Source organism: Grampus griseus, assembly GCF_964374135.1.
Source record: "Grampus griseus genome assembly, chromosome: 19".
Classification (NCBI taxonomy): domain Eukaryota; kingdom Metazoa; phylum Chordata; class Mammalia; order Artiodactyla; family Delphinidae; genus Grampus; species Grampus griseus.
Genome location: NC_139013.1, coordinates 54,654,159 through 54,679,374, shown reverse-complemented (window position 1 = coordinate 54,679,374; position 25,216 = coordinate 54,654,159). Strand labels below are relative to the sequence as shown.

The following is a 25,216-nucleotide window of genomic DNA, read 5'->3' as shown; positions in this document are numbered from 1 at the left end:
AAGCGTGGGGAAATAAACCTCTGTGGTGTGAGCTCCCCCGCCTGCGGTGCCCAAGCTGACTAGGACAGTGCTGGAATGAGGCTAAGCCTGTCGTACTCACCACGCAGAGTGTGATTGGGAGGTCAGCAGTCTCAGCGCCACCCGGAGCCCGTGGAAACTGCAGCCCCTCAGGCCCCAGCCCAGACCTGCCAGACCCGGAACCTGCGTTTCAACAAGCCCCGCCCCCCGCCCCACGTGCTTCACGCACATCTCAGGTGAAGATACTGCAACAATTAGCATCTGGACGCCCCGGGCGCCACGTTCCTGGGAGGAGTGTCGTAGAAAAAAGTAACGAGCCTGCAAGGAGGTTTTCATTGTTTTATTCCACAGACTGTTGAGATGTGTCCGTAAGAGATACGTCCCAGAGACGTTTTAGAAATCAAACCAGTTTTATTGAAACGACAGCAACGTGGTCCCTGTTCATGCGAAGCACACACAACATTTACAATAAACTTTTGTACATAGGAAGTAGTAAAATACATCATTTTTCATAGAAAAAAGCACACACGTAAGCTGCGGGCTGAGTGAGCCTACAGACAGTATGAAAAATCAGAACACGATGGGGAACAAATCAGAAGGACACCAAAATTTTTCATTTTGGGGGGCCCAGTAACACTGTTGGCCGGAGTTATGTTTTTATGGGTTTAGTGCTGAGGGCATGACGGCCCTTTAAACACGCTAAATTAGAAGGGGGTCCCTGATTACAAGGTCTTATACTTTGTAGCACTGTGTCCATTTCCAGAAGATAAATGGTTCCAGTTTCACAATGTTTGTGAAGGTGAAAAAGACAGCAAGGTCTGGTTCTGGGCGAGGAGTTTCCAGCCCATTAGACGGCCGGTTAATGAGGCGTTCAGGAACTCGGGAATTTGATTTCAACATGAGAGCAGTCCACTCACACTGGACGTTTCAGATTCTCCCTCCGGCAGGATGCTTCAAAGGCAAACCTACTGAAATTCCCCAGGACCGTCACTAATTCTAAAAACCCAAGCTTGCAGTCTGGACGTGGCCACAGACATAAGGGCCTGGTGACAAGCAAAAGTCCGACAGCGTAATACCTAGCATCCGGACGGTTCCAAGGACTCAGATCTTTGGCAGGAACTAGACGCGGTATCGGACAGTCTGACCAAATTCTTCCGCACTGACATTTGGAGTCGAACAGTCAGTACTTACGCATTATAACAAGCCCACAACGCACGAAGCAAAAACACAGTCCGCGCATCTCAGCTCTGTCAAGCTAAGAGTTTCATTACTTTTACAAACTCCTTTGGGGTGGGGGTGGGGGGAAGCTATCTACCTTCTGTTTCTTCACTAATTAGGGTTGCCCTGAAACAACACACCAACGTGGTTCCCCAGGTGGAGTTCCTTGTCCAGACTATGTTAGGTTTTGTTTGTTTGTTCATTTTAAACTTTCTGCTGGTTCTTCTGCCTTTGAAATATTCTGATGGAGACTGAAATCAACTTTGAAGTCAGCATTCACGAAAGTGATCTACTGGCCAGCCTGGTGGAGGAGGGTGGAATTTTACCTTCTGCAAAGAAATGCTATTTACAAAAGGGTATTTTATTTCACTGTGGGTTTTGGGTCTAGGCTGCTGAAGAAGTTTTGTACAGCGACGGCAGCCAGAGAGCACCGCACTCCTCAGAGCCTCAGGAACGTTTGGCAAGAACTGTTTCACAAAAATAGGAAGAGAAATCCTTCCAGTGTGTTACCATCTCCTGTTGTTATGCCGCAGGACGGTTTCATAACTGCAGGCTGTCCCTCTTCCCAGAGCTGCTAACCTTGGCGAGGAATGTACTGAGGAATGAAGCCATTCCTCTCATGGCTAAAAAGATAGGTCATCCGACGGACGGGAAATCTGCACAATTCAGTGCCGTTTTTTAAAGGCAGCAACAAAACAGCCCTACTTTGGCTGTTCTTAGACATCTCGGTGGAACCCACAAAGACAAGGAGTCGGAAAGAAAAAAGTGGGCTTCAAACAGAATTGTTTGCCAAGCAAAGACCCTGGCGGGAGACACAAAAACCAGTCTGGGCAGGGTGTGACCCACAGCAGGGAGGGGATCAAGAAAGGGTCCTGGTTCATTAGTCCTCAGTGAGACCAAAGGTCACGGCAGCAAACAGACGGGCCACGTGGACGAAGGGAAGGACCAAGACAAGACACATCTCTGGAGTTACGGCTGAACTCGAAGGAAACCAGCACTGCTGTGTATAGAACCAGCCTGCACAGAGCAGGACGGGAAGAGGACGGGTGCCAGGGCAGAGTCCCCTTGTTCCGGCCCATTTGTCTGACCAGCAAACATGAAACCCATTTTTCTCCATTGGTAGGGACGGCCTGTGTTTTTTAATGTTTTAAATAGCTACCTCTACTCCATCCCTGAAACTCCCCCCTGAGCGTTCTCAGTACGCCCCTTCCCACACCCCTGAATGCCTCGCAGCGTCAGCTCCACAGCCTTTGGAATGCTCTCTGCATCCACAACAGAACACCTCCCAGGGGGAGACCCCCGGGCCTCAGCAGGATGGTCACCGGCTGTCTGCTCAGGACCCCAAGATGCTCCCCTGGGTGGAGCTGAGACCAAGGCACGGCGGATGGGACACGACGCCAATCAAAGGAAGTTTCCCCGGCCCACCCCCCAAACGACAAAATAAAAATAAAAAGCGAACCCCCGAAGCCCTCTTGAAGACGCCCCCTTCTCCCCGACCCTGCAAGCTCACGGCCTGACGGCAAAGATCCGGAAGGCCTTTCCGTCTCGAGGGGTCCTCAAGCTGAAAAAGAAGGGAGAGCACACGTTACCGAAAGATCTGCAGGGATGGAGCGGGAACGGGGGGGGAACTGGGTGTCCCCAAGTCCCCGCGGTGGAGGAAGCATGGCCGAGGGACAGTTGGCGAAGCTGTTGGGAGCAGAGCATGCCCCAGCCAGGAGGAGCTGGCAAAGCCCTCTGCCTCTGCAGACGCGCCTGGGTCTCAACTGAGGTCAGGGCTGTTAACTTGGAATTTGCTGGCCCCTGTCTGCCTGAACTGAACCCAGCCTCCAAGACTTCTGCCTGGTTTTTGGTACCACCTGTCAACCCAGAGAGTGGCCACCTGCTTGACCGATGAATAGGACGGCATTATAACAAGAATGCACGTGCTCCTGTTACTAGAATGGGCGCACCGATCCGACTGGGCTCAGATATTGTGCAAAGGATTTTCTATACGCCTTTACCTCCTTCCGATGAAGACCCATTAGTATCCCTATTTTGCAGGCAAAGGAGAAATTAAGCTTCTGCAAGGTCACACAGCCAGTAAAAACCACCCTCTCAAGATAGGAGCTAAATCCTTTAGCTAACTGCATGCCTTTAAAAACAACAAACAAAAACTTCATTAAGATATAGCATGCCATGAAATTCACACTTCTGAAGCGTACAATTCAATGATGTTTAGTGATGGGGGGGCGGGGCTTGTGCAATCATCTCCACGATCCAGTTGTGGAGTGACCCCGGCTGCCCTGCTCGTTTCTCGAAAGCTCAGATTCCAGGGTCCTCCTCAGGCCTCTGGGCTACAGGATTTCCCTGGATCCTCTGCCCAAATGACTAGTCTGGGAGAACCACCCGGAGCTACGAGGCACTCAGCTGTTGGACGTGGTGGGTAAGCCGCACTGGGGACCACTGCCAGGCTCCGGGATGCTGACTCACTACCAGCAATTCTACAGACGGCGCAGTGGGTGCCTCCACGCACAGGGCCCCCCGACAACCCAGGGACAAGGGGCCCCTCAGGCTGTCGTCCAGGCAGGTACCTTAAGGTTCCTGGAGGTCCTGCCCAGTCCTACCAAGCACCCCCATTGAACAACCGGCCCACCCGGAAGGCACGAGCGGGCCCCGCTGAACCGGGTGCGAATTTCTCAACACAGCACACAGCTGGCCGACTAGGTATCATGTGACACCAGCTGTGGTCCCTTCCACTGCTTCAGGCAAGGGGGGGGTTCCTATTGTTCAAGCTTCAAACATTTACTGAGCTCTAGTTCTCCTAGGAAAGTTGCCAGTTGTATGCATGTGATGAAAAACAAGTGTGATCGAATAAATTATAAAATAATCTCCTTTTCTAAATCTTGCCCTCTGACTCTTTTTAGCCTAGTTTGTAGCTCCCACAGGTATACGAAAAGGAATGTAAATTGGTACAGCATTTCTGGACAATTTTCACAGAAGGTACTGGATGAATTTTCTAAAAGATATTGAACAATGTTCGTAATGGGCATTAAAACTCCTACAAGCACTTCTGAACAAAGAGCTGAACTCAGCGTTTTGTCTGTCATTCAACCAGTGTTTACTGAAGACCTACTATGCACAGGCATCAAGCTGGGTGTCAGGGACACAGGGTTAACCAGACCGATGGGATTCTCGCCTTCAGGGAGCTTATACAGTCTGGGGGGTGGGAGATCAACAGCTAACTATGTGTGAGAAATACAATAATTTCAGACAGTGGTGGGTGCTGGGAGGAAAACAGTACAGGGTGACGGGATCAGATTAGATCGGGGAGGAGGGCTACTGGAGACCCAACAGCAGGAGGACGCTTCCTCGGGCAGGTGGCATTTGTATGTCGGTCTGAACGACGTGCGGGCCCAGCCATGGGAGGTATAGGAGCTGGGAGGGTCTGGGGTTGGATACCGGCAGGTGCAAAGGCCCTGAGGCGAGATCTTGGTATCCAGGAACAGAGAGAAGGCTAGTGACAGGCACTGCTGTGACGAGGAGGGTGACGCACCAGGAGGGTGGAGAAGTGGGTGGGGTGGTGGTAGGTGTGGACTGCCCGTAAGGGGTAAGGGGCAAGGATTTTATCCTCAGCCCTAGGGGGCAGGGTACCAACAGGAGAGAGGCACACTGTGCCTCCCAGAAAGAAGTCGATTTGGTAGCTGTGGCTACTCTGATAAAAGGAAGTTACCTAAGAAAAGTGTGGGGAAAGCACATGGGCTTGTGCAAAGATGTTCTTTGCTGTGTTGTTTACAAGAGCAAAAGAGAAAAAGGAAACAACCCAGATGCCAGTCAGCTGGGTAAAGAAATGATGGTCTGGCCACACAATGGAATAGCGTGGAGCCACAGGAGTGACGACGTGGCTATGTCAGGCATTGGAAATGTCGGAAAGACACTCACAACCTGTTGCCGATTGAAAAAAAAAATGAACCGAACGATGCAGAGAGTCTGATCCCTTTTTTTTGTAGAAACAAAAACAAAACAAACACATAAGAAATAAGCTGTTAGTGTGTAAACAGGAAAAATCTGGAAGGGAACATACCAGAATGTTTACAGTGGGTGTTTCTGGCTATGGGGTTTTCCATGAGAGTAATTTCTTTTCTCTCTTTTTTTTTTTAATTTAAAAAAATGTTTTGGCCACACCGCGCGGCACGCGGGATCTTAGTTCCCCAACCGGGGATCGAACCCACGCCCCCTGCAGTGGAAGCACAGAGTCTTAACCACTGGACCGCCAGGGAAGTCCCATGATGGTAATTTCTTAATATTATTTTCGCTATTTCTTGAAGTTTCTCTAATCTTATTATGAAAAGTAGGGGGGAGAAAAGGAAGGAAGGAAGGGAGAAGGAGAGAAAGGAAAAGAAAGAAAGAGAGAGAGAGGAAGAGAGAGGGAGGGAGAGAGGAATGGAGGAAGGAAGGGCGGGATGGATGGAAGGGAGGGAAAACCAGCACAAAAATCCCCTCGCAGAACTGGGAGAGAACCTCAGCTGGACTGAGAAGCTTCTGGGGCATCCCCTTGGGCTGACTTAGTGCCCAAGGGTCGCTGACCTATTGGATGAGCTGGGATGGGTGCTCTGGGAAAGGTCGAGTGTCTGCAGCCTCGGGCGGTGTCACCAGCCCAGCTCTGGTGAGTGATTCCAGGCTCCTGACGGCCACTCACCCTGCCCTCGGCTCCAGGGTTCAGCTCTTTGTGCCAGCGGCTGTACCCAGCACACACACCACCATATCCCAGACGCTGCCTCCATCCTTTAAGTAATCTTACCCCGTCCGTGCCTCACAGCCCCGCACGAGATCTCTAGGGTTCCTCCCACTTACAGAGAGGGAACCAAGGCTCTGAGAGGGGATGTGATTTGCCCCAAATCCAACACCTGTTCCAGGTACAGCTGGGAGGTGGATGCTCTGGGACCCTTTCCTAACCCTTATCGTAAATGGGTGGGCTGTGGCCACGCCATCCCTGAGGACCACACTGGCCAAGTCCGCATGGCAGTGGTGGGACTCAGAGGCTGGGAGCCCCTCGGAGGCGGGAGGTCGCAGGTCCTCCAGGAGCCGCAAGCATAAGGCTGCGTCCTGGAGGCTCCCTCCTGCCGGTGAAAATTACTCAGGCAGGAATTGATCGTCGTGCGGCAGCACACAACACAGACTGGATTAAAGAGAGAGGACAGCCAGCCATCTGTCCTGGGAGGGACGGAGGGGTTGTCCACCAGTTGGCCGCTGACCCCATGGAGTCACGGAACCCAGCGATAAAAGGATGGCGGAGTATTGCTCTTCTGGCTTTTAAATGTGCAATATCTTGTTTATTATTAATATCACTTATATGTATACACGTACGTCTTTGTATTTATATATGTGTGTGTGTTATACATATATATACAATTTTTCTTTTGAAGATTCTAACCCTACTCTCCCACAGTCGCACCCTCTACTGATCTTCCAGGAAAATTCAAGAGTCAGACACAGTTTCAGATCTTATCTGTCGGACCTTGGGGTGGTCGATCTATTTCTCTGAGTCTCAGTTCCCACATAGGTAAACAGGGTCCATAAAAGTACCCCCTCCTCAGGGACCCTGTAGGAAGTGAATGAGCTTATCCAGGGAAAGCATCTGAGTCAGTGCTTCGCAGTTAGCAGGCGCTCAAAGCCATGGGCCATGGATACCGTCACCCTGCTAGGTTTAAGCCTCGTTCTCCCATCAGGAGAATGGTGGGTACATGCACGGCGATGAACAAGTTATCCACACAGAAGCCCAATCCCCAACGAATCAGCAAACCTCTTCATCTTATTTCATGAACTATGAAATATTTTTTAGAGAAAAAAATTTCAGAGCAGGGTGTATACACAATCTCCATTTTCATTTTTACGTGTGTTGCCCGGGGGAAAAAAAGGCCTGGAAGAGCTATAAGTAAGCAGTTAACAGAGGTTAATGGGGGTGCCTGCGGGAACTCTTTTTTCTCTAATCCCTAGACATATTATTTTTATATTATTTATTTAAATTATTTAAATTATTATTTAAATAATAAGTATGTATTTCTTTTCTAATAAATATTTTAGGGTTACAAACAAGTATACCTTAGGACTGTAAGGCTCACCCCAACCCCTTCTGGGAAGGGCCTGTGCCCCAAGGTCAATGACTTGTCTGCAGTGAGGAGTCACGTGTGCTGGTTATAAGCATGGGTGCTGGAGCAGGCATCCTGGGTTCAAGTCCTGGCCCTGCTGCTTGCTGGCTGAGTGACCTTGGGCAAGTTGCTTTACCTCTCTGTGCCTCCCTTTCCTTACTGATAAACTGTCGTCCCTGCCTCATGGGGCTGTTGGGAGGACGAGATGAGCTAATGTGTGTACAGATCTTAAGAGCGCTGGGAAGCGGGAACAGGCAGGGAGGGAGACGGCAGAGGAAACCAGTTCAGCCTTGGTCCAGCTGGCCTGGGGGAGAGTGCTAAGCTCATTCGATCTGGAAATAACGGCTCAATGGTTTCTGCTTCCCAGAGTTTCTGGACATGTCGAGAGATTTTCAGACGTCCAACGCTTGAAACTCCCAGAGCTCACAGTGGCTACCGAGTGCTTGAAATGCAGCTCGCCCAAACTGAGACGTGCTCTGTGTGCAAAATAGCCGGCAGGTCTCCCAGCTCTTACGAGTGAAGGAGAGTGCAAGCTTCTCATCAATACTTCTATTCATACGTATTGAAGATCATATTTTTGATACACTGGATTAAATGAAATATACTCTAAATTCTCCCTTCTGTTTCTTTTTACTGTGATTACTAGAAACTTCAAAATCCCATATGTGGCTCGCGGTACGCGTCTGGGACATGCCGCAGTAAACAGAGGCCGCTGAGGATGAAGATTTTTGTCTCTTCCGTCCCTGCCATGGCTCCGGCCCCGAGGACAGTGTCCAGCACACAGGAGCTGCCCCATAAATGCTAGTTCAGTGAGTCTACTATTTGGATAAAGGTCCATCCACATACATACCATCAACCTCTATAAACAGGTTATATCTGTTAAAACCAAGTAACCAAGGATGTTATCTGTCATTGTGTGGTATATTTCCCAATCTCATTGTAAAATCTGTCTTAAAAAATGGTCCTGGGGGCTTCCCTGGTGGCGCAGTGGTTCAGAGTCTGCCTGCCGATGCAGGGGACACAGGTTCGTGCCCCGGTCCGGGAGGATCCCACATGCCGCGGAGCGGCTGGGCCCGTAAGCCATGGTCGCTGAGCCTGCACGTCCGGAGCCTGTGCTCCGCAATGGGAGAGGCCACAGCAGTGAGAGCCCGTGTACCGCAAAAAAAAAAAAAAAAAAAAAGTAGTCCTGGTCTCAGAAAAAATCCTGAACTGATATCCATCCAGATGTCCAGCTTCTTTCCGAGAACATCTGGACAAACCCTGGTCCCAACATCTGAAGCTCTTCCACACCCCTCTTCCTTCCCTTCCTTCATGCGCACGTGCGGGAGAGAGAAAGTGCCTGTCCTCTTACATTATCCCAGTTCTGCATGGTCATCTTTCAAAACTTTCAGGAAATCCTCTTCTAAAAACAGACAATTGCTAAACCAAAGCCACTCTGAAGCAGAAACAACTTTTGGCCCGTGTCCTGAGAATTCTGTAGAGGAGGTTTTGTTTGTTTGATGGATTGAAGGATTCCCTAAATTTAGAATGCAGCTTGCTGTGAACGGGTTGCTATATGTCCAGTGTCCACATCTCCCTTGGGACTGCTGTGACCACTCCACGGTCCCAGCAGACACTGGGGACAGAGCCACCCTCCGGTCCCAGGCTGGGTTCCCAGAGTTCCTAATGGGAACAGGCTCTGGGGAAATTTCTCAGCCCTCGTCTCTACGCAGAGGGCCACCGAGAGGTCCCATCTAAACAAGGGGAGGATGGGGCATGGCCCTGCCTGGGGCATCCAGATATCTCTGCAGGAGCCACGTCACCAGGGAGGCACCTCCAGATAGTAAGGTGGGGCCCCGCTTGGTGTACTCGGCTCCCTGGTACCTCCCTCCACAGCTATGATGCCTGTGCCCTGCTACAGATGATGCTGTTATTTCTGCATGGTCTGTGCCCCAACTAGATGATAGGCCCCACCAGGGCAGAGGTCCCAGTGCCTGGGACATCGTAAGGGCTCACCACGCATATGCCACCTGATGGGTGAGTGCAGGTGGAAAGGATGGATGCCAGGGCGAAAAAACAATTCCTGTAGGATGCTTTTGTCCTTGTCCAGAAGATAATCCATGCGGGCTATTTCCTACAACCGAGTTACCTGCCCCTACGTGACAAGAACCATAGCGTCTTGAGGTTTGCAACAGGCCTTAGAGGTTATGTCATAGCAACGAGGCCAGCGGATCCATCAGACACTTACTCAGAGCCACTGGGTGAGTGCTTTGCCCATACTGTCTCATTTAATCCTCACAGTAGCCACTGACAGAGGAAGGGACCGAGGTGTGGGGAGACTGCCTGCCCAAGGACACCCAGCTGGTGAGCAGTGCGGCGGGGTCGCAAACGCCATCGGACCCTGTGTGCCCTCCTGGCCTGGTCTCTTCCCTCTGTACGTGCAGGGCGGACTCTATCATGCTGGTGCCCACGGATCCCAGCACCGGTCCAGGCCACCCTGAATACGCAGGAAATCAATGACTCTGCATCACAAACTATCAGAATCATGGGCGGTGCCGACTGTGTGCCAGGGACGTGGTCACCCTGGCGTCACCCTCACAGTAGCGGCTCTCACCCTCCAGTGGGCATCAGGACCCCCAGAGGGCAGGTCCACGCAGCCTGCCCAGCCCATTCCCCGGGGGTGTGTCTGAGGGGGGCCGTAGAACGTGCTTTTCTAGCAAAGCCCCCGTTGATCTCGATGCTGCTGGTACGGGAGCCACTTGGAGACCCACTGTTTTACCACCACCCCAGGGGGCAGGTGCTATCATTTTCCCCTCTAAAGCTTGGGAAACTCACCCACACATTACCACAGATTCCAGCACGCAGGACCTACTCAGGGGAAAGGGTTCGAGAAGGAACGGAAGCAGAATCTCCACTTGCTAAAACTTTTCTGAATATTGTGGGGGGCATCAACCACCCCGGGGCCTGGAAAAGGCTGCCTGGAAGAAGACACGGCCGGCCTTCCGCATCCGCAGGCTCTGCATCCGTGCACCCACGATTCAACCATCCGTGGCTGCGGAGTCCGTGGATGTAGACGGCCTCCTGTACTCTGACACTGTAGGTAAGGACCTGAGCATCCGCAGATTGGGGTATCTCTGGGGGATCCTGGAACCAAAGCCCCGCGGATACCAAAGGGCCACTATACTTACAATGATGGCGCAATCTGGGCGGGTCCTTTGGGCAGAGAGAACTACAGGTGGCGGGGGAGTTAACAGTGGGGAAGTAGATACTTTGGGGGAGCCCCTCTCAGTCCCTAACCCTCCCCAGACACCCACCTGTGTCTCAGCCCTGGGATGGGGGTGGCGGCTGCTGGGGTCTTTTCTCTCTAAGGTGGGGAGAGAAAACAAAGCCCAGCCTACCAGCTTCTCACCAAGACGGTTTCTCCTAAACGGGCACAAAGAGCTCAAGGGATTGGGGTCCTGGCATTTCTTTCCAGCCTGGCCAGGAAATTCCACCTAATCAGCTGCTTCATTTCCCTCCCATTAAATCAATGGAATTTCCCTTCATTACGCTTTTCCCAAACAGAGGTTGCAAACTTTGAAGGAGAAAATGCAGAAGCTCTTAACTCTAGCTCAGAACCCTGGGATTCTGCGTCACTTGATTCTGCAGGGTCTTCCCATACCTGGGAAGCACCATCCGGGACCCAAAGCGCCCCAGGAGGCTGGGAGGGTGGGGACAGCCGAGAAGTTCCCTGGAGCCGTGAAAGCCCAGGCTTCAAGGGACCCAACATATTTTATATTCTTGATTTTACATCCCTTTTCTAAAGCGCTCCCTCAAATATAAACTCTTCAGCATTCCCCTCTGCTATGGGCTGAATTGTGGCCCTCCCCCAAGTTTATCTGGGACTTCAAAGAGGTGATTAAATTAAAATGCGGTCATTAGCGTGGGCCCCAATCCAATGTGACTGGTGTCCTGGCAAGAAGAGCTAGGCGGGGTACTTCCCTGGTGGCGCAGTGGTTAAGAATCCGCCTGCCGATGCAGGGGACACAGGTTTGAGCCCCGGTCCGGGAAGATCCCACATGCCGCGGAGCACCTAAGCCTGTGCACCACAACTACAGAGCCTGCGCTCTAGAGCCCACGTGCCACAACTACTAAAGCCCGCGCGCCTAGAGCCCATGCTCCGCAACAAGAGAAGCCACAGCAAGGAAGAGTAGCCCCCGCTCGCCGCAACTAGAGAAAGCCTGCGCACAGCAACGAAGACCCAACGCAGCCATAAATAAATAAATTAATTAATTTTTTTAAAAAAAAGCAGAGCTAGGCAACATTTCCACCAAGGCTCCCAACAGCCCCCTAAAGTGGAGACTATGGTTATACCCATGTCACAGGCGAGGAAACGGAGGCTCCGGCGCCCTGCTCAAGGTCACAAAGCTGGTAAGAAGCAGGGCCTAGGTCTGCCGCACTGCAGACTCAGCTCTTATTTATGTAACGAGATGCAACTACATTCTGATGCAGCTATACATAACCACTGTGTGACTACAATTTGATCCCACTGTTTTGTTGGGGACGTGGGCAGGGGGACGCACACACACATATAGAAAAAGGACCCTCTTTGGGACACACACCAAAAATCTCAGCAACTCTCCCAGGTGACAGGTAACAGATGCTTGTTTTCCTTTGGGCTTATCTGACGCCTCTAAATCGTCTACAAAACATGTGCTGGTCACAGAGAAAAGTTCTTATTGTGAAAAAAAAAAGGAAGAGAAAAGAGAAGGACAGGCTTGTCCTGGGCGTTCTGATATTTTAAAGGGCACTGTCTTTGGCCCTCCTCCAACGCCCCTCACTGGCCTTGGGTGTCGAGGGTCCGAGGACGCAGCCGCCCTACCTTTCAGACTGAACTCCGTTCCTGAGAGAGCCCACGTAGATCTTCTTTTTATCCACGGGCATCACGTCCACGTAACCCCCGCTCTTGTTTCTGATGACTCCTGCGTGCACGGCGGTCTTACAGATGCTTGAAGTCTGAAAGCCCAGGAAGAGCTGTGATCAGTGTCAAGGGCAGGTGCTCGGGTGAAGAAGCCCTGCTGGGGTCAACCGTTACTTGGCCTCCTGGCTGGTGGCCAAGGAACCCCTAGGAAGTAACCGCGGCCTAGGAAGTAACCACGGTGGTCTCTCCAGGGAGACCTGGCCTCATCCGTCCATTCATTCATATGTTCATTTTATCAACAAATATTTTCTGAGCACCTACTACGTGCCGGGCACTGTACTGGATATAGGAGGATTCAGCGGGGAACAAAATAAAGACTGTGCCTTCATGGAGTCAAGGGAGACGGACAAACAAGGGACTCAGGCTATGAAGAAAACAAAACCAGATCACGAGATAAAATGACTGGTGGAGGGAGCTCTTTTAGAACGGTTAACAAGGGAAGACTGCTCTTGACGTGACATTTGAGCTCAGATCAGAGTGACAACACGGGAACCAGCCACAGCCATGGGAATATCTCTGGCCAGAGCGTCCCAGGCAGAGGGAGCAGCTCGTGCAAAGGCCCTGGGGTGGGAATGAACCTGTCATGTCCAAAGTACAGAAGGAGGGACAGGGTGGCTGGAATACAGTGGGTCCAGCAGAATGTGGCAGGAGAGGGGGAGAGGTGAGAAGGGGCCAGTCACGTGGGTGTGTGAGGGCCACAGGGTGGGGTCTGGGTTCATTCCAGGTGCCAAATGAGCCACTGGGTTTCAAGCAAGGGTAGGATGTGTTGTTTTCTAAAGTCATCAAATCATCTAATTCCTGGGTAACAAAATTGTCGAGTTAAACTTTCATTAGGGGCTTAACTTATCCAATAGAAAAATGGCCCTCAGATTGGACTGTCTGAGAGTAACTAATCAACATTTCCCAAAGTTGGGGAAATTCATTCAGGGGTGCGATGGCTGGTGCCCGCTAAAGATGCAGCCTCCTGGGCCTCCCCCTGACCTACTGACTCAGAACCTCCTCAGGTGAGGGCCAGGTGATCCTGACACACACTCAAGGTTAGGAACCAGGTAGGTAGCACCCTCCTGCCTCTTCCGCGGTCATTGCACCTGGCCTGTGCTGGAACCTAACACTGGCCCTGGCAGTGACTCCCCACCCTCACTGCAGCTCAGAGCCACCTGCAGCATCTTTATGTGAAGACGATGCCCAAGTCCCCGCCCTTCCCATCCCTCCCACCCCCAGATTCACTTGCTCCGGGGTGAAGCCCGAGACTGAGTATTTTATTTTATTTTATTTTATTTTTTTGACTGAGTATTTTAAACACTTGCTGGGTGATTGTCAGGTGCAGCCGGGGCTGCAGACACGAGCAGAGCTAATCCATCTGTGGGGTGAACAGCCTCCTTCATGGTAAGTGGAGCTATCGTCGACTCTGAGCTTATTAAATACCAGCCTGGGCTGCCTTTTGTTTGTCATCTCATTTAATCTTCCAATGACATGGGTGACTACTGTCATTCCCACTTTACAGGCCAGAAAGCACAGGGTCAGCAAGATTAGATGACGTTGCCAACGCCCTGCAGACAGTTCAGGGTTTGGGAGTGATTCCAAATGAGGTCTGGTGGACGGCAAAGTCTGTGCTTCTATGGTCGGCAGAATAAAGGCCCCCAAAATGCCCATCCTTGTCCCTGGAACCTGTGGATGTGTGACCTGACATGGCACAAGGACTTCACATGCAATGGGAGAGGATCCTGGATTGCCCGGGTGGGCCCAGTGGAATCTCAGGGGTCCTTACAAGAGGGAGGTGGGAGGGTCAGAGGCAGAGAGAAGCAGCATGAGAAAGACCCAACAGCCTTTCAGACTGTCAGCTCCTGCCACGTCCCTTCCAAATCCAGGTCATTCCAGACAAGTTACTGGTTTTGCAGAAGAAGGAAAAAATGCTCACAGCAGAAGGCCCCGCCCTGCCTGCTCCCTGGGAAGTTAATACTGCTGTTAAAAGGTGGAGAGGCTCAGAGTTGAAAGGCACCCTCATGCTAAAGACGGGAGAACTGGATTTCTCGGTTTCCACCACTAATCGACTTGAGTAACTGAAGGCCAGTTTTTCTAACCCCGCACAAACATGTCTTGTCGTCAGTAAATAAATTAAATGGATGAGGGCAGGGTTCCTTAGCCTGAAGTGGGCTCTGGGGTGGGGGTGGGGCAGCCTGTGAGGCCCTGAGGCTACGGGCATAACTCTGTGGACCTACAGGGTCAGCAAGAACTTTCGAGGTTTTAGCACCGAGTCCAGGAAACCCCGCATCTCAGGCAAACTGGGATGGTTGGTCAACCCCGTCGGCACAAGGAAGCCCTTTTATCCCCCTGGAGGAAGGATCCACAGCTTTTCAGTTCTCAGAAGGGTGTGTGCCCCCAGAAGATTAAGAAGCAATAGATCTGCTGCCATCTAAAAGAGAGGCCGGGAGACCTTGGAAATGAAATGATCATTGTAGAATCCTTCGAAGTTCGCTGTGAGCGGGGCTGAGCTGTGGAAGCGAGCGTGGGTGGGGCTTCTCACCGGCAGGCAGAGCTGGGGTTTTTTTCTGTCTCCCTCAGTATTGCTCACCCTCTGAGTTACCAGCCCCAGGGCCTGCCTGGGGAGGCACATCCTCTGATGGTAGCTGCCAGGAGGTGGGCGCTTTGGTGTTGCGGCCTCTGTGACAGTCCTTTGCCCCGTCCCCGGAGGATTTCTGGGCAGCAGAGGCACAGAAGTTTCCCACGATAACATCCAGCCGTGGGAATGGAAACCACACACGCACAGCCTGATCCTTCCTGCACGGGCCCAGCGATCACTGCACGCGTCTTCCACCGCTGATGCTGGACAAACCCTTTCCTCCCCTTGCCCCCTACCTCTTCCCACCCCTCTCCTCTCCCTGCTTCTTCCCCAGAGGTACAAGTTATCTGCTTTCTCTCCTCAGGACCCAAGGCAACACCAATATCTGAATATTTATTAACAACCACTATCAACAAAGATCTGGTCTCAGCAACACTGTCCCCACCACTTGTTGGCTGTGTGGTCTTGGATGACCTATTTTAACCCCCGGAGCCTCTATTTTCTTAGTATAAAGTGAGGATCAGCGCCCTCCCTGGTGGCGCAGTGGTTAAGAATCCGCCTGCCAGCGCAGGGGACATGGGTTCGAGCCCTGGTCCGGGAAGATCCCACATGCCGCGGAGCAACTAAGCCCGCGCGCCTAGAGCCCGCGCTCCGCCATAAGGGAAGCCACCGCAGTGAGAAGCCCGCGCACCGCAACGAAGAGTAGCCCCCGCTCGCCACATCTAGAGAAAAAGCCCGCGTGCAGCAACGAAGACCCAACGCAGCCAAAAATAAAATTAATTAATTAATTAATTAATTAAGCGAGGATCATATTGGTCACCCTTTTGAGCATTTACCAGGGTGGGCCCAGTTCTAGGTGTTTCACATGATTGATATGGTAATCTCCCACTAACCTGCAAGGTAGGTATTTATTATTATTATTATCATTATTCCCTCTTAACAGGGGTTAAATGACTTGCCCCCAATCACTGGGCTAGCAAACAGCAGAGCTGCGACTGCTACCCAGACCAGCAAGCCACATACTGCTCTACAGGCGTCAGTAAGAACCTAAGAGGGCCTATTGAGACGATTAAGTAAGACCAAGGGCTAAATGCAGGCTTGCACACAGTAAGTGCTCGATAGATGTTCGTTAATAAGACAAATATCACCATGATCATCACTCTCACCACCACCGTTATCGGAAATTCTCAAGGGACTGTCCTCTCTAACCCAGTGGTCCTCAACGTGTAGTCCCAGACCAGCAACATCCGTGTCACCTGGAACTCGTTGGAAATGCAGATTCTCCGGCTCTACCTCAGACCCCGCGAGCCGGAAACACGTGGGGTGGGACCCGGAACCGTTTGAACAGCCCTCTGGGGGATTCTGATGTATGCGCGAGTGTGAGAATTTATCCAGCCACCGAGGGAGAGAGGACAGATAAGAAAACTCAGGTTCAGAGCAGGGAAGAAGGCTGGTCCACCATCCCACGACTGGTGAATGGCACAGCTGGGGTTTCAGTCTGCATCTTCCGACCCAGACTTCATTCGTAGGCTATACCCTGCTGCTTCTCCCGCCTGCAGCTCACCACAAAGCACGGGCTCTGCCAGCCAATGCACTCCGGGGGAGCAGGCAGGAACTGCAGGCACTGTTAGGCCCTTCGAAGGTCTGGAGACAACGCTCCCAAAATAAATCTCTCAGCGAAACAGACATTTTCCAAAAGGCATCATCATTTCCCAGAATACAGAGTGACCTAGAAACCAAGGCCAGAAAAGAACCTCTGATATGGAGATAGCTTTCTCTTTCTCCCTTTCTTGCTTCCTTCTTTTATTCTCGGAAGAGCTGTTTAAGCACTGACTACTGGAGTATTTTTGCTGATTTATTGTTTCAACAAACATGAATAGAACAATTATTGGGTGCCAAGCCCTGTCATGAGCACAGTGCTTCCAAAAGCTCAAAACCCTAGTGAAGAAGAGACTGTATACAGGATTTCACCAACAGGCCTGTTCACACCTGTGCATTTGTGAGTGTGGGTGCATTCAAACAAGGCAGAACAGGGTAGGGAAAGAACAGACCCTAAGGCAAGATACACCCTCATTTGCATCTCGCCTTTGCCATGTACTAGCTGTGTGATTTGGGGCAGGTTATTCTGAGCCTCACTTTCCTTGTCTGTAAGATGGGGATAACAATACCTAGAGATGGTGTTTTTTAAGAGCCTAAAATACAGTAAAAAGTAGCCTTGTAATATTACTAAATTTTCATCAAGTTCTTGTATTTCTAAATATTTTTTCTTTTTCTTCTTTTTTTCTTTATACGTTTAGCTGCTACACTGTTGGGAGCATACAGATTTGATTTTCACATCTTCATGAATTGTACCTTTCGTGCCACTGCATAACGAACTGTCTTGTCCCATTCAGTATGTTTAACTTTCAATTCCACTTCCTCCGACAGCAATATTGCCACTCCTGCTTTATCTATGTGTTTCTTTGTATTTGGCTGGAATCGTTTTGCTCATCCCTTTACACTTCAAGCACTTGAAAATCGAAGACGCTGTCTTTCAGTAGCAGATTTGGGTTCAAACATTTACTATAACAATGGATATACATTATTTTACTCTTTCATTAAACTTTTAGAACTCAATTTTGAATTAGCAGCTTTCAAGGAGAAAAAAAAGACTCATTTAATCGGGAAAGAAAAAAAGATGGGGGTGGGGGGCAGGTAGCCACGAAGGTTGCTTTGACTTGGCAGAACTCAATGACCTCCCATTTACAGGACTCCAGCATAAATGAAGGCAGATGGGGGCGAAGGGGATGGTCGTGGGTGAGGGAGAACGGTAAAAATGAAGGCTGAGTAAAAATGTCAGCTGGGGATGAGCGATGCTGATCTCATCATGGACTTTTAAACCTAGAAGATTTCCTGGACTAGAAAATCCCAGCTCTGGCTCATTCTACGGAGAGATAAACAACTTGGCAAGAAGATCAAATAGTCTGTTGGGCAGAACTGTGACCACAGTCACATCTTCTGGATCACCATGTCCCTAAAGCCTGGACCACCGGAGGGAGCAGACTACTTTTTGAAGGCCTCACTTCAGAAAAATCAGCCTAGGCAAACTAAATTATTATATATGGGACGGATCGACAACCAGGTCCCACGGTGTAGCACAGGGAACTATATTCAATATCCTGTGAGAAACCATAATGGAAAAGAATAGGAAACTATATATGCGTAACTGAGTCACTCTGCTATACGGGAGAAATGACCATAACACTGTAAATCAACTATACTTCAATAAAATTTTTAAAAAAGGAAAAGAAAAAGAAAAATCAGGCTAAAGCTTCCTTGCTAAAGTTAGGAGGGAAGAATGGAAGAACAGACTCCAATATAATAAGAGTGGTTATTAACAAGTAGTAAATTGGAGGTAGCTTGTATTTTCTCCCATGTGCTTTTAGCTCCGCGTGTACACAGCCACAAAGAAATGCAGTGAGTACAGTGGATGAACAGCTTATAAATGCAGCAGGAGAGCCAGAAGGGTGATTAGATATTTGGGGGAATGAAGTGTGTGATGCATGGGAGCCTTCATATGAAAAAAGCACGTCAGTAGAGAAGCAGAATTCAGTTCACCAAACTCTGAAGCCCTCTGTGTAAGAGGAGGTACACCTGTGTCCGTATTCATGAGCACACATTGGTGGAAGTTCAAATATTTCTGTAAATGGAGAAACTAGGGAAATGGTAGCAAAAATGAGTGATCTAAAATTAGCTAGAGGCACAGGAATGGGATCTCAAGTTTCTGGTGTCCAGACCTTGGAATGTGGTTTCTGTGGGGTGGCAGCTGAAAAGGCCAAAATACTCACGTCTGCATATATGTTGGTTCCAAGCACGGGAGCCCAGTAGGATGGCTCATCTTTGCAGTGCGCCGGACAATGTACTCTGGAAAACAAGCAGCATTTAGGTGATGGTTAGAATCAGCAGAAAACAAAATTTCTTGAGAAAAGCAGCTGGTCCTCTTTATTTGAACATCAAGATTTAAGCACTTGGGTGAAAGGCAACTACCACACGGTTTACTCTTTAAGAAAAAGATATGCCTCTCCTACCCTAGCAGTGATAAAGATATTCTTCCTTAAAAGTGCATATAGAATTTTAAAACCCCGTATGGGGAGGCATAAATTGGGAGACTGGGATTGACATATATACACTGCTATATATGAAATAGATAACTGATAAGGATCTACTGTATAGCACAGGGAACTCTACTCAATACTCTGTGATGGCCTAGATGGAATAGAATCTAAAAAAGAGTGGAGATAGATGTATGTATAATTGATGCAATTAGCTGTACACCTGAAACTAACACAACACTGTAAATCAACTATACTCCAATAAAATTTTTTTTAATAAATAAATAAAATTTTTAAAAGCTGTAACTAAAATGAAAGGAATGAAAGGTTTTTGTCTCATTTGCTGGTTGATCAGTTGATTAAAGTTGCTGGTTTACTCAGTGTGCCTTAGTAATGCATGCTTTCTGTTTCCTTTTTCTGACCAGTCACTTATTAATAAAATGGAATATCTTTATGGGAAAAAAACCTCCATACAACAAGACATGTACAAACGGCAAAGGTGAAAGGAAATAAAAATCTAAGAGAGGCGAGTATGGGATTGTAAGGGGTTGTGCCTCCCATTCTTGGATGTTGGCTGGTTCACACTGTGGCTACATTATGGAGATTGCAATCAATAGATTTTCGGAAACGCCGCTTCCCTGTGCAGGGGAGGAAAGGGTGGAGGCCTTCACCTCCGTGAGTCACAGAATATTCCAGGCAGGGGGCACTGATAACCCGGGGCAGGAAGGGTTGGCTCACCGCTGCGTCAGTCAGCACATCCCTGCCATAGGGGATGAGGAGAGTGCCTCCAACTGGAATCTCTCACACCAGGAAAGAACATGAGCTTTACTTAAACAAAGGTCTTTTGTCTTTATCCGGAACAGGTGCACCATGGGCTGGAGCCCAGGGACCAAGGAACCAAAACGGCATCCGGAAGCCCTCTGGCTTGTGAGTAGCAAAGGGGAGGATTCAGGAACTGGCCCCCTCCCGGGGCTCTTCCCTGCTCACACCTCGGGGTTCTCCACCTGTTAGATTTTTGTTTTGTGTTTGTTTTGGCCATGCCGCACAGCTTGTGGAATCTCAGAGCTACATGACCCAGCTTCTGACAGGATCTAACGGGTACTTTGGAGATACCCCTTCTTTGGTTCTGATGCAACATCCTCCCAAAACTCGGCCAATTAAGGTTTGGGCAGATGCACGTGAAACCCACTCCTTAGACAAACACATCGCGGTACATGCACAGAATGCAACGCCCGCCACTCGGCAACATGAAAGGATAAGACAAATCGCCGATTCCCTCCGCAACACGGAGGAATCGCAAAGCACTGTGCAGAGTGGAAGAAGGCAGATACCCAAGGCTCCGAGCTGTGACGGCTCCACGTATATGAGGTTCCAGAAAAGGCACGATTACAGGGACAGAAGGGAGGTCAGTGGTTGGCAGGGATGTGGGTGGGAGCTGGAGGGAGGGGTGCGGACAGCAAGAGAGCGCGCTGGGGTGATGAAAATGTTCTCTGCCTGGATGGTGGTGTACATATGTCAAACCTCATGGAACTGTATACTTGTAACAGGTGGATTCTGTTGTGTGTAAATTACACCTCCAAAAAGCTGAGTTTTAACGAGCTAGTTCTAAAGTGACCCACGGAAAGCGTAACAGATCAAGTACAAGAATCAAGGAGCTGATTCCAAGGGGACCAGTGGCACCCAGCTTCCAGAGCTCTCGACGGATCTAAGAGGCCAAGAATGACAGGTCCCAAGGTCTGTCTGGGGGCTTGGGAAGAGCCTGGGGGCAAATGAAGTCAAATACTCTCTCCTTCAAGTGGAGGTGACATCGAGAAGGGCAAAGCCATCTTTTCAGTTAAGTTCCCAGAGCGGGGCCCTGGGGCCTGGCTACACACGGGGCTCACCCAGAAGCTTCTCAAGATGTGACTGTCCTGCTGGGCCACGCCCGGAGATTGGGACTTGTTCTTTTAATGCCTCTCAGGCAATTCCAACGTGCAGCCAGGGCTGCGAACGAGGGGTCTCAGGGAGAGGCCAAGTGGGTCCTTGACCCGGAGCACAAAGCGACTGACGTCCTGGGTGGACACACACCAGGGCCACGTCTAGAACTCAGCTGCGCGTGGCTCCGGGCAGTGACCCGCCACCCAACCTGGCCCTCCTTCTCTCGGCCCCCATGTTTGCCAATCCAGATGCCAGGGAGCCTTACCTTGGGCAGTGGGTCCCCGGCTTCTCATATGGGCAGAGCTGGGCCACGGTGGTGTAGCAGTCCAGGTCCTGCACTGTGAATAGGAACACGGAGGGGAAGGGTCAGGTCACGGGCAAGCCTGGGCCTCAGGCTACTGGCCTGTGAAACAGGCTGCTGGACAACGGGTCCTAGGGGTTCCTTGGGCCCCCGAACCGGGATGAGAGCTGGGATGAGGCCCCAATGCTCCTGGCGCCTCCCCCAGGGGCACTCTAGGGATGAGATAAAACCCAAGGCCCAAGCGTTTCTACAGGTCGAAGGTGTCATCACCCTAAACAGTTGCTCTGTGGGGCGAGCAAACTTTTCATTTGCATCGTGCTTTTCCACCTTGAAGCCTCTGCCTCTACTTCATCCTGCTGGAGCCTCATGGCGGGTATTATACTAATTATACAGATGGGGAAACTGAGGTCCAGAAAAGCTAAGAGACCTCCTGGGGCTGCACAGGACATGGTTGAGGGTCCACGTTTCCGATTCCCAGCCTAGAGCTCTTTGCTCACACCCTTCCCAAGGGGCAGGTGACTCTTTCCTTCAAGGTCACATGTTGTGTTTTAACAACAGATGTAAGAAAGCGGTTCTAATACTGGCCACCTGTAGTCTCTGACAGCCCGTCCTTGTCCAGTCCAGGGCTCGGCAAACTCTTCCTTAAAGAGCGAGAGGGTAAATATTTCCAGCTCTGTGGGCCCTATGCCATCGTAGCAGGAACCAGCCACAGACAATGTGGAAAGGAATGGGTGCGGCCAGGTGCCACTAAAACTGTATTTACAAAACAGTCAGCAGACAGGATTGGCCTTGAGGGCTGTAGTCTGCCCACTCTTGGTCCAGCCGATCACTTGGACGGGCCAGGGGTCTATGCAGCAATCCAGCAAGGGGACTGGTTCACTACACCAAGGGTCTGCTATACAGTGGGATGCTGGGGAAATCATTAAAATGAGGTTTAGAAGTCCACTTAAACGTATAGAAGACTATTCTTGATATATTATTATTTGAAAAAAAAATCAAAATATCAGTTTACCAATTCCATTTCAATTTTTAAAAACATATCAATGCATACGTTACCAATGTATATACTCTTAATGCAGAGGGAAAAGAAACACTACAGCTATCCACCAAAATGTTCAGAGCAGTTATCTCTGAATGGTGGAATTTAGGTCTTTTTTCCAACAATTCTCTGTATTTTTAAATTATCTGGAATAAACAGGCATTACTTTTGTAATAGGGGGAAAAGCTGCTATATGCTTTTTTTGTTTGATTTTTCTTTTTTTTTGCGGTACGCAGGCCTCTCACTGTTGTGGCCTCTCCCATTGCAGAGCCCAGGCTCTGGACGCGCAGGCTCAACGGCCATGGCTCACGGGCCCAGCCGCTCCGCGGCATGTGGGATCTTCCTGGACCGGGGCACGAACCCGTGTCCCCTGCATCGGCAGGCGGACTCTCAACCACTGCGCCACCAGGGAAGCCCCTGCTATATGTTTTTATAAAGATATCTAACCAGATATTCTTGTATCCAGGGCAAATGACAAGAATTGGTTTCCCAAAAGAAGAAAGGGTCAGTGGGCAAGAATCAAGGACAGGGCCCAGGGGAGGGTGCTGGGTGGGGCACCCTGGCATCCCCACCTGCCTGAGACTATTCCAGTCAAGTGCCCGGTCTGGGCAACCATAAACCAGACCCCAATTCTGGTTACAGTGTGCTCTCCCGTGGATGCATGCCACCCTGCCAAATGAACATCCTGGAGGCCATACAAAAATCTGGGCCAGAGACAGCAAGTATGGGCCACGGACTTCCCCACGTTTCCCTCTCTTGTCCATGGCAGACATTACTAATCTATCAAGCTCCGTGCTCTGCTGAGCCCAGAATGAGGCCTCAGAATCCTTCTCAAAACGACGCTCCAGGTAGCCACTATCGCTCACTAGAAATTGACACTCCCTATGCAACCTATTAGCTACTCTAGACCCAGGCATTAGTACCTCTGTGACAGTCAGCTGGGAACCCATGCCTGTGTTTCAGGTTAGCTATCTAGGTCCATGGCCAAGTTCAGATTTTTTTTTTTTTCACCGTGCCCCACGGTTTGCGGGATCTTAATTCCCAAACCAGACACTGAACCTGGGCCACAGCAGTGAAAGCGCCAAGTGCTAACCACTGGACTGCCGGGCAACTCCCCCTAAGTCATGATATTTAAAAAAATTAGTTAAAGGATCGACCTCCTCAGGAACCTCTTAAACATGTTTACAGTGCTGAGAAGAGCAACATCAGCAGACACGGTAAACATTAAATCAATAACTAAGAGGAATGCAGTTCCAGGGAGATCCAAGATAACCTGCGTATTGCGGTCATATGAGAAAAGACTGGCCCGCTTACCTTTTACCTTTGACACCGTGAAGGAGCTGGAGGCCTTGTATTTGCTGTAAAAGGAATCATTGGGTAAATGCAAACAGAAACGCGTCTGAAAGTACACGCTTGTTCCTGCACTTATTTTATTTACGGCCTCAACTTCACATTTTTCTACTTGTTTCCCATCAGCCTGAAAGCCCTTGGGACACTCTAGAGCAGGATCTAGAATGAGAAGGTTCTAGAGCAGGGCTCGTTAATCTTCTTGGTGCCAAGGGTCCCTCTAGCAGCCTGGTACAGCCTACGGACACCTTCTCAGAACGATGGTTTTAAAATGCAATGATAAATTGAAAAGAGTAGAAGGAAATCAGGTATTAATATCATCATCGAAGTATTAAGACAAATGTGCGTCAGCGTCATAGCTCTGCATCTTTATCAACGTATTGAAAACAGAACCTAGCGGCAGGTCTTCTAACTGCTGTCATTTGGGGATCATGACAGCAGAGACTGTTTCAAGGTGTCTCTCCATCACGTGGATGCCCACCCGTGAGAAAGTCGCTGGCCCTACGAGTGCTACTCAGACTGGGGGCTGACACCCATCAGGGAAGAAAATACCACATTTCAATGAGAGGTGAGTGAAACTGAATTTTACATTTGCTTTGCATTCACACACTCCCCGACTCTAATTCTAAGACGTGAAGAACCCCACTCTAGATGTAAAGTTGGCCATTGGAAGGGACCAGAAATGGATTCAGGACAAGGGTCCCAGGCAATGCAGGACCTGAACCCTCGGTCAAGCCCACAGCTCCACCGGTGGTGGGGCGGAGCTTCATCAAGGCTGGGGTTGAGGTCACGCAACCGATATCTCCATGAATATTTTCTTTGCTTTCGTTTAAACTTCCTTGCTCTTTTTTTGTTTACATAAAATCCCCAGCTAAGACAGAAGAAGGAATATTGCAACACCGCCGGAAGAACCAGGCCTCTCCAAACAGAATGACTCACGTAGTTTTTGAAATGTTCTGAGTGGCCTCACTATTTGGAAGGGACACGGACGTGCCACCTTGTAACTATCACAGGAGCGTCTGCTGGGTGCCTTCCTGCTGCAGACCCTGGGATGGGCACTGACACGGGGGTCCCTGACATGCTGCCTCGTGGTGGGTTAGCTGGGTGTCAGCCCCGGGTCCTCCCGTGGGCCTCATTTATAAATGAGAGTACTGCCACCCCGATGGTATGAAGAAGCCAGCCCAGGTCATGCAAAGGGAGAAGTCAGAGCCGGGTCTGTTTGACCCTAGAGCCCCCAGTGGGTCCCACCAGCTCCTGGTCACCTTATGCCTCAGATGCCATGGACAGATCAAGACATGATCTCCCGCAGTTCTTCACGGTCCCCCCAACCCCATCAACCCCCAAAAGTCAGAATGGCGAAGATGGTCTGCCCCGTCAGCCATCCACATACCTTACATGAAAAACACCTTGCAAAAACAAGTAAGTATATTTTAAAAATGAAAGCTTCGTTCTCAGGGGGAAAAAAAGTGCCAATCAAGAATTAGCCAACAGGGTGGGATACAGAGGGTGGGAGGGAGGCTCAAGAGGGAGGGGATATGGCGATATATGTATATGTATAGCTGATTCACTTTGTTATACAGCAGAAACTAATACACCATTGTGAAGCAATTATACTCCAATAAAGATGCTAAAAAAAAAAGAATTAGCCTACAAACTCAAAG

The 25,216-nt window shown here is 50.0% G+C and overlaps 1 protein-coding gene across 2 annotated transcripts in view; it reads right to left on the bottom strand.

Moving 5' to 3' along the window:
* Positions 1-376: 376 nt before the first annotated feature.
* CRISPLD2 (cysteine rich secretory protein LCCL domain containing 2) overlaps positions 377-25,216 on the bottom strand; it is a 66,947-nt gene continuing 42,107 nt past the window's right edge. Inside the window, exons 11-15 of one of the 2 annotated variants that reach the window (XM_082677025.1) lie at positions 23,523-23,566; positions 21,134-21,206; positions 18,688-18,763; positions 12,202-12,335; positions 377-2,797 (exon numbers count right to left, since the gene is read on the bottom strand). In XM_082677025.1, coding sequence (XP_082533151.1) covers positions 2,743-2,797; positions 12,202-12,335; positions 18,688-18,763; positions 21,134-21,206; positions 23,523-23,566 — 382 coding nt within the window. In that variant the 3' untranslated portion in view covers positions 377-2,742. Of the gene's footprint in view, positions 2,798-12,201; positions 12,336-18,687; positions 18,764-21,133; positions 21,207-23,522; positions 23,567-25,216 lie in introns of those variants that run through there. The other variant, XR_014298181.1, reaches the window with a different exon arrangement.